The sequence below is a fragment of the Desmodus rotundus genome, chromosome 1 (assembly GCF_022682495.2).
Source record: "Desmodus rotundus isolate HL8 chromosome 1, HLdesRot8A.1, whole genome shotgun sequence".
In the NCBI taxonomy this organism is placed as follows: Eukaryota; Metazoa; Chordata; class Mammalia; order Chiroptera; family Phyllostomidae; genus Desmodus; species Desmodus rotundus.
Window position 1 is genome coordinate 172,643,176 of NC_071387.1, and position 9,842 is coordinate 172,653,017.

Consider the following 9,842-nt stretch of genomic DNA (forward strand, 5'->3'; position numbering starts at 1 on the left):
AAATCTATAAAAATTTATGCGCCAAAATTACAATAATACAGGTTACTGTTTGTTCACATATTTACATTTATCATTTTATTATTTCATATGTATTTGTGTTCCTATTTATCATCCTTTTATTTCAACTTGAAAGACCCCTTTAACATTTCTTTTAGAGCAGATCTAATAGTTATGGCTCCCTCAGCTTTTGCTCTTGTGAGCAATTTATTTTCTTAATTTAACTTTTTAAAATTTATTGATTTTAGTGAGAGAGAGGGAGGAAGGGAAGAAGAAGAGGGGGGAGAAGGAAGGGGAGGACAGGGGCAGGGAGGCAAGGAGAGGAGAGGGGAGGAATACTGATTTCTTATTCCATTTATTTTATGCATGTATTGTTTGATTTTTATATGTGCCCTGACTGGGCATTGAACTCACAACCTTGGCATACTGGGATGATGCTCTAACCAGCTGAGCTACCTGGCCAGGGCTGAGAAAGGACAGTTTTGCCATACATAGCATTTCATGGTAGACAGTTTTTTTAATTAATTTTTTATTTTTAAATTGCAGTTTACATTCAATATTATTCTGTATTACTTTCAGATGTGCAGCACACTGGTTAGAAAATTGTGTACTTTAGAGAGTGATCCCTCTAACGCTTCCAAGTACCCACCCACCTGGCCCCATACATATTTGTCACATATTCTCCACGCTGTAATCTACATGTCTGTGATTATTCTATAACTACTTTTGTACTGCTTAATCCCTTCACCTCTTTCACCCAGTCCCCTAACCTCCCTCCTCTCTGACAACTGTCAGTCTCTTCTGACTGTTTTTATTCCTTTCAGCACTTTGAATATATCCTCCCTCTCCTTTCTGGCCTGCAAACTTTCTGCTGAAAAATCAGATGATAATCTTATGGAAGCTCCCTTGTCTGCAATGAGTCACTTTTCTCTTGTTTTTAAGATCCTGTCTTTGTCTTTGACTTCTGGCAGTTTGATCTAATGTGTCTCAGTGTGGGTCTGTTTGGGTTTTTCCTAGTTAGAATGCATTGATTTAGAATTTTTATGTCCATTTCTCTCTTCACATTGGGAAGTTTTCAGTCATTATTTCTTCAGATAAGCTCTCTCTGTCCCTTCTCTTTCTCCTCTTTCTGGGACTCATAATGTACACATTGGTCTCCTTGCTAGTGTCGCATACATCCCGTAGGGTTTTTTCATTCATTTTTCTTTTTTCTCCTCTGACTTGATTTCAAATGACTTATCTTTGAGTTTGGTGATTCTCTCCTCTGCCTGTTGAAGTCTGCTATTGAAACTCTCTAGTGAACTTTTCCAGTGCAGTTATTATATTTTCAGCTCCAAAGTATTAGTTATTTCTTGAAATTTATCTCTACTGATATTCTCATTTTGTCCAATCTTTGTTTGTTTTTAATCTTACTTGTCTCTGTTTCTTTTACCTTATTGAATATCTCTCTTAAAGGTATTTAAAATTCTTTGGCAATTCATAGATCTGAATTTTTTTCACGTTCAGATTTTAGAGTTTTATTTTGTTCTTTGATTAGGTCAAGTTTTCCTGTTTCTTTTATGCCTTGTCATATTTTGTTGAGATTTGGGCATTTGAATAAACAACTACCTCTCCAAATCCTAATGAACTAGCTTTGAGCCTGGGAAGACCTTTACCAGTCAGCCCTGCAAGAGATTCTAGACTTCTCAAGTCTTTTCTGGATATATCTTTTCTTGGCTTGTCTCAAATTCCCTAACCAGCTTACCCCTACTTTCTCAGAGGCCAGTAATCTCTTATTCTCCTTGTGCAACAGCAGCTCCAGTGTGCCATGTCCTTGCCTCTGTTTCCACTGGCTTTCAAATTACGTTGCTGACTGAGATAGTTACTGGTCTCTATCCAAGGCTGCCCCCAGATAAGCCAAAACATTGGGTGCTTGGTAAATTCTTATGTTTCTGTCCTGGTATGACAGTTCTCCTCCTACTTGCACTGTTCTCTTCCAGGTGGGGCAGAGGCATAAATGGGTGAGCAGAATTCTGTGAATTCTCCTACCGTTTTTGTTGGAATCCCTTCCTGGTTTTATGTTGGCCTGGGTATTTTAGCTTTACAACTGGTCTCTTGAGTTCTCACAAAGATATTCTGGTCCATAGATCGTTTTATTTCTGAGACTTAGGACTATACTGAATTGTATATTTGGGAGTGAATGAGAACATGCAGATGAGGGGAACATCCAAAGAGGTGGGATAAACACCAGGACAATTTTGTATCATAAAAGAAAAGAGTGCTAAAATGAGGAGGCAAAATAATGAGTACTGACACTTATATGGTACTTATCACATACCAGGAGCTGTTGTAAGGACTTTTGCATGTATTTAAAAAAACAATCCATGCAAAAACTGTGTAAGTTTGGTACTATTTTAATCCTTCATTTATAGATGAAGGAAGTGAGGCAGAGGGGTCATGCAGCTAGTAATATATACAAGAATGTTCATTGCAAATACGTTCATTGCTCACTTTCCATAATACATGAAATATAGGGATGACCTAACATCTGTCATTTGGGGATTGGCTAATCGTGGTTCATGGAATATAATGAAGCAATTGAAAGAAAAAGGTAGGTTTTTATGTTTTGAAATGGAAGGATTCCATAATACACTGTTGATTATAAAAGTTAGTTGCAATGTATATGTTTTTTTAATTTAGCTTTTTAAAAAGTATATTTGTTTTGTTTGTATACATCAACCAGTATGTGCATAGGAAAGTGTCTGGAGGGATATACATGAAATTGTTCGCTGGACCTTTCTGGGAAGTGAGCAGCAATTTTCATTGTCAATTAATATATTTAGCACAGTATAAAAAACCTTATTTAAAGAAGATTCAATTGAGCGAAAAAAATCTCGAGTAAGTGGATATGTATTTTTTATTTATATAAAAACAACGTAGTCAGTTTTACTAAGGGATTTAGCAATCAGGAGTGATTCTTCTCTCTTGCGATCAGATTCAAGGTATTTTAGGGAATACAGCTCAGATTTCTCAGATTTCAATGGGTTGAACAATGAGTAGGAGGAATAATTAACAGTGACATTTTATAAATAAAAGTATAAATCTTAATGTTTTCTAACTCTGTATCAAAATTAAAAGATTTAATTTTTTTTAAATTATAGGACAATAGAGTTCACATTGGACCAAAAATGGAAATTCGAGTTGTTACATTAGGATTAGATGGTGCTGGAAAAACTACTATTTTGTTTAAGTTAAAACAGGATGAGTTTATGCAGCCTATTCCAACAATTGGTAAGTATGAGTATTGCTTTTTTACCTAATGGACCTTTTATTAACAAACCTTAGTTTACAGCTGAGTTTTTGGGATCTTATTTTATGCCATTTTGGCATGGAGGTGGGCTTCTTTTCTGGCCCTAAGACATCAACATTTCAAAGGAAAAAAGCACGATTCAGTGGCTTCGGGATTGAAACATGGATGGCAGGATAATAAGGAACAGAGTATTGGTGGGACAGTTGGAACGGAATGAAGGATTGGTGCCCCTGGCTGCGGGTCGGGGTGAGGAGGTGGTAGTGGTACAGAATTGGCAGGGACTCTGGTGAAACTTTAGAGGGCTAACGCCTGGTAAAGGTGTACATTTCCCAGGAAGGGTTATTAGGAGTAGAGTTGCGGGGCAGCAGTAGATGCTGCTGTTTGAAGGTAATTTCTGAGTCACAATTCTAAATGGGGTTGCCTTGTGTTTGGTATGTCACTCATTGTCATAAGTTCAGCGTTAAAGTAACTATTTTTTAAAACAGGTTTCAATGTGGAAACTGTAGAATATAAAAACCTAAAGTTCACTATTTGGGATGTAGGTGGAAAACACAAATTAAGACCATTGTGGAAACATTATTACCTCAATACCCAAGGTAAGAGGGGAAAACAATGACATCTTAATTTTTCAGATTCTTAGGATGCCAGTTTTCAGTATATTTATTTACTTAATAAAGCTGGTAATTTAAGCCTTGATTAAATAATGACTGTACCTTTAAATATTGGTGGTCAGCCCCACATTTAAAAAAGTGAAGGCGGAAAGATTGGGATGTGTACTTTGGGATATTTCATGAAAAACTGTAATTATAGCATAAAAACAATACTTAGAAATGTGGGCAGTTAAGAGTACTTAGCTCTTGCTGCTCTTGGCAGTTAAAGTATACTGTTAGTGTCATTGAGTATGATTGCTCACAGTATTGTGGAGTATAGCAGAATTTGTGGTATATAGTTCTGCTGCTCAATTCAATACTTACCCATTGTAATATCTTAATAGGTCCATTTCCATTCACAGTTGTTATCTGCAGAAAAACCTACAGCAATTTGCTTTTGACCAAACCGTGTTACTTCACATGTATTCCACCTAGCATTTATTCACATTTGGGGCCCAGCATGCCTCCTGTACCCTAACACAAAGCTTATGTTTATGCCACCTGTTCCACATGTCATCCTACTTTCACTTTGGGGTTTTCAATATTGAGTTTAGTATGAGACAGTGCTTAATAGGAAAAAAATGGAATTTTGATCATGAGGAAAGTCATCTTGGAAAGATAAAGTGGTGATTTATTTATTTTTAAAGAACTATCTTTTGGTAAAAGAAGTAGCAATCAAAGAACAGGTAGCCTCAGTAAGTAGATCATGACAGGTCCATTTTCATTAAGAGAAAAAGTTCATGTTGGGTAGAGCAGGTGTAAATCTTGTTATAGATGGGGAAATGAAAGCTGAAAAGTTACATGACATATTCGAGATCATACTGTTAGTTATTGCTCCTATAGTAATAGGCAGCCTTTCTGTAAAAATAGTAATGGTGGACTACCCATAAGATAATAATGGGAGCATAAAAATATTTTTCCCATTTACTGAATCTTAATAGGTAACTGACTGAATTGTTGTTGTTGTTTTGTTGGTAGCTGTTGTGTTTGTTGTCGATAGCAGTCATAGAGACAGAGTTAATGAAGCACACAGTGAACTCGCAAAGCTGTTAACAGAAAAAGAACTCCGAGATGCTTTGCTTCTGATTTTTGCTAACAAACAGGTAACACATTTTTTATTTTAGAATGCTTATTTTCGTAGTCTTGTGCATTTCACATCATAAAGTGGCTGGAAAGGTTTTAAAATATAATTAGTAGATATTTATGAAGTTTCTGAAATATATTCTGAGTACAGTCTGTGTAGAAGGTGCTGTACTTTGTACCTTGGGGTATCGAAAAAGAAATAAGGTAATTGGTGCTCTCTGGAAACTAGTGTAAGTAAGTAAACAGGTAAGTGAATATATATGAGATTCTGATACAAAGAAAATTGGTAAATAACTTCAATAATATTAACAAATTGTTATGGCAAATTGGAGAGAGAATAGTTCTAAAGCTGACATTTTGTAAGGTTTGTAAAAAAGTAGGATTTGTGTTGAAATTACGGTAAGTTGAAATTATGGATAAGACTTTGAGTTAGTATATGAAGGAAAAAACATTGTAGGCTGAGAAAATAAAAGTATGTTTAGGGAGCATGAAATGAACCTGTGAGGAGCAGGTAGAGGGTGAAGAAATCTAGAATAACAAGTGAGGCCACACTGTGAAGGCCTGACTGTCCCAGACCGAGAAATTTAAGTTTTATTCTACGAGCAAAGGAGAACCATCTAAAGGTTTTTGGACTAGTAGGTTATAAGATCACATCAGTGTTTTAAGACTGCAGTCCTGGGGGTAGGATGTAGAATTAATCAGGGCAAGGGACTGGAGACAGGAAGATGCAGTAAATTGCTGCAGTAATTCAACTGAGAGAGGTAACAAGATTCCTGTTAGAGGAACAGATAGGTAGAAGTAGACTGAGGACGTTTCATAACGGTAGAATTGTTGTAATTTGGTGACCAAATGGGGAGGATGAAGGACAGGAGTAGTGGAAGATTCGTAGACCTTGAGCCTCAGTTTCTAGGAGGATGAAAACGGTTTGATGGCTATAGCCACTCAGATGTCATGAGGAGGAGGAGAAATATAGGATTTTCTCCTTAATTAAGAAAAGGCCAAAAAAAAAGCTGATATGCTTTGCTGTACTTATGATTAAAGACACACAAATAAGAAAAGTGATATACCATTTTCCAACTATCATAATGTCAAAGACAAAAGTCTTTGATAATCCTCAGACTCACGTATACTGTGATGTGGTTATTAAACTGAGACATTTTTCTTAAGAGAGCAATATGGCAATACCCGTCAAAGCTTTTACCCTGAAATTCTATCTCTGATAATAAGTCCTGCAGACAAATATCCTCCGGTCATCCTACAGACACTTTTGCAAATGTACAAGTTCTGTCCAGGAGGTATCCAGCCATGTAATATGAAAAATAGATAATTTATTGAAGAAGATAAAAGAAACATTGTACATAGGACAATAAGCCTCAGTCCTCTTCAAAGTGGGGACCTTAGAACCTCACGTAGTTCTCCCAGTTGCCATCAGCTGTCCAACTATAGATAGTGGAAAGTTATCTATAGTCAACATGTGTGTTAAGTAAACCCCCCCCCCCCCAAAATAAGTATATTCCTATTTGTGCATGGAAATTTTCTGGAAAAATATGAAAGAGCTTATTACTTATGGTTGCTTCAGGGAAGTAGGGGTGGTCAGAATAGTAGTAGTTTAATAAACTTCATTTTATAAACCCTATTTATAAGCTCTTTTAAAATTATATACACATTAGTTTTTTTTAAATTGATATGTGTCATGACGACTCAGAAGGTATTTTTCATTCAGGCTTCATGGCTTTTATTCATTTCCTTGTAAGGCTGTTCTTACAAATATATGTGATTTTAATAAAAGCTCTACTTTTTATAGTCTTACTAATTTCAGAATAATTACTGAAAGGTGAATCTAAGTTTTTAGATTAGGCTTTGGTTAGAATGGTGGCAGTACAATTCTCTGTAAGTGGTAATTAGAAAACTGATAGTATTGATGGACTGAGTTTTTAAAAATTCTCATATGTATGTATCTTTCAGGATGTTGCTGGAGCTCTTTCAATAGAAGAAATCACTGAACTTCTCAGTCTTCACAAACTGTGCTGTGGCCGCAGCTGGTATATCCAGGGCTGTGACGCTCGAAGTGGTATGGGACTCTATGAAGGGTTGGACTGGCTCTCACGGCAACTTGTGGCTGCTGGAGTATTGGATGTTGCTTGATTATGTATGCAACAGTTTCAGGTTTTGTGGTTAAGAGTTATTTTGCACATATGTTGTTAAGAAATTCTACATCTCAAGATAGTTAATTTAGAATGCGGATATAAAAGGAATATTGGATTGGGAGATCAGCACAATATTGCTTCTAAAAATATTCTGTAGCAAACTTAAATATCTGAATAGATTAAATTGGATTGAAAAGGGGTTTCTTCAGTATACATTTTTTTAAATGTGCATTTGTTGTTTGAGTTTTTCAGATTATACGTGACCCATATATTGGGAAAGAAAGTTACAGAGAAGGGTAAGTGAAGGTTTGTTCTTACAGCCAACTGAGTGCCTAATGGAACCTCTTTGAAGCGAGTGAAGCATAACTTGACTTTTCACTGAATTTTGGCAGGTTTAGTAGTAAGAATAGCAGTGACTTAATGAAAGAGAATCCACAGATTGCATCTTTGGATAATAGGTTACTTTTATCTTTAGTATAACAGAATACCTTTAATATTAAGACTACAAACTATAGAAAAGTAGTATTTTGTAGAGTGTTTTATTAAAACTTTCTCCTAAAGCATTTTGTATAAAACCCAGTGAGTCAGAATGAAATGTTGCTTAAGTAAAGCCTGATTGTCAAGTTAGTACTAACCTGAAGAATTAATAATAAAACTGTGAAAGTCACTTACGTTCTAGTTGATCTTCACTTATGAAAGACCCATTTCCAGGGCTGAACCTGGATGTATTCCTAGGTCAGAGCTCTAAATTGTTTTTTCTATTATTTCAGCATACTCAAAGTATTACTTAGTGTTTATTTTAAAAATAATATTATATCCTTAGTGAGAATCACTATACATAAAAGGTATTAAAAAACCAGGGTTGGCTTCACATAAAAGAGAGACATCTTAAGTAGAAAGCTACCTTACCTTAAGAGAAGTCATTTAAACAGTGGGGAATGATTTCCCAAAATAAGTGCATTTATCTTGAGAGTAAAACATGATCAAGGCTCTTTGTGACAAGGCATTACAAGTTAAGGGGAAAAGCATGTCCAAGGAAGGAAAAGAAGAAACATTGAAAAAGTTTACATTTATTATGTAGTGTTGTGAAAGTATAAAAATTTCGTGCTTTTAGTGTTTTTCATTTTTTAAGGATATTCCCTTACTATGGCAGTACAATTTATTAAACATAGCTAGATTGGACTTCATGGTTTTTTAAAAAATACTTCTTATACTTTAGGATGAAGTTGAATCATAAATCTTAGTTGAACTGCTGTGAGGACACTGGTGTCTAATGACAAGATGTGACTTGGTGGTACTGTTTTGGTTCACTATTTTTAGTTGTTTAAAAACTTAGAAAACAAAGCATTAAAAAAAAGTCCACCAGTGTGATGGGTGATGTGTAAATAAGTAAATATAGTTATAGTCCTTTTTTTTCAAGTAAAAGGTCATGCTGTTACAAGTGTAGTCTGTGCATTATAAGTAATATTTCTGAATTATTTAATATTGGACTGATTGCAGTAACTGTGAAAAAAGTAGGTATTACATTTGCCTGTGAGCCCTTGAACTGTTTTCTCTACTAGCTAACTGAAAGAAAAATGTCTAACACTAATATGTAAATTTGCTTTTCTTATAAATTATTAAGTGTATTTCACCAATTTTGTTAAACTTTGTAATTCACATTCTTAGCATATTACTAAACACAATTTAAAAATTGTGCTTAGATCTGATTATAATGTACATAATAGTGGTGTTTCTGTGTAATTTCTTTTTAAGAAATATTTCTCTTAGGCTGTTACTAATATTTGTGGTTGTACTATTTCCCTAATGATTAGTTAAGATTATGCTAGTTCCCTTTGGGAAATGTCCGATTTAAGAATGAGAGAAACATTTCAAGTACAATCTATTAGGCTATTAGGATTTGATTCCTAGCTTTGAATTTCTGTATGAGGCCTACATATTACTGTATGATTTTTGTAAAGCAAGTTTTTCAAGTGTATAGCCCGGTCTGTAAATCTGGAATGCTTTACAATCACAAGACTACACATATGATCAGCTTAGGCAGCAATAAAATTTTCAAATCCTTTTACAGAAGTCCTATCATTCTAAAAATCCTGTTTATTGAACCATTTATCTTGAACTAGTAGTAGTGCTAGTAACCAATTTAAAGTCTTTTTTGTGCTGTGGTTAAGAGAAACAAAATAGGGTAGGGACTCACATGTCAAATTTGAAATGTCATTTATTAAAGACTTAGAAACAACTCACTCTGTATTTGCAGTGTCACATTTAAATGAGTATTACAACTCTAGTGTTTTGAAAAGAGCTAAAATTTTGCACTGAGCCAAGTCTATTACTTTTTTAAATCTTAAAATTAACCGTTTCATTGGAGAACATACCATATTTTTAATTTTTTATTTTTAGAGAGAGGGGAAAGGAGGGATGGAGGGAAAGAAACATCGGTGGGTTGCCTTTTGCACCCCCAAGCCCAGGCATGTGCCCTGACAGGACCAGCGACGTTTCAGTTTGTGGGATGATGCCCAGCCCACTGAGCAACACCAATCAGAGTGCAAGAACATAGCATTTTAAATAATGGTTTTAGAAAATGGCTTGGAAAACTTAGCTGTAGCCTTTGCACTAAAATTGCTAAAAGAAAGACTTTTTATGTAACATTGCACTACTTCTCAATTTGCAAAGTAG

The 9,842-nt window shown here is 35.1% G+C and overlaps 1 protein-coding gene across 2 annotated transcripts in view; it reads left to right on the plus strand.

Annotated features, from left to right (window-relative positions):
* TRIM23 (tripartite motif containing 23) overlaps positions 1-9,231 on the plus strand; it is a 36,233-nt gene extending 27,002 nt beyond the window's left edge. For both annotated transcript variants that reach the window (XM_045186287.3, XM_024578419.4), the window contains exons 8-11: positions 3,138-3,267; positions 3,772-3,882; positions 4,915-5,039; positions 6,985-9,231. In XM_045186287.3, the coding sequence (XP_045042222.2) occupies positions 3,138-3,267; positions 3,772-3,882; positions 4,915-5,039; positions 6,985-7,164 (546 nt within the window). In that variant the 3' untranslated portion in view covers positions 7,165-9,231. The remainder of the gene's footprint in view (positions 1-3,137; positions 3,268-3,771; positions 3,883-4,914; positions 5,040-6,984) is intronic.
* The last annotated feature ends 611 nt before the right edge of the window (positions 9,232-9,842 follow it).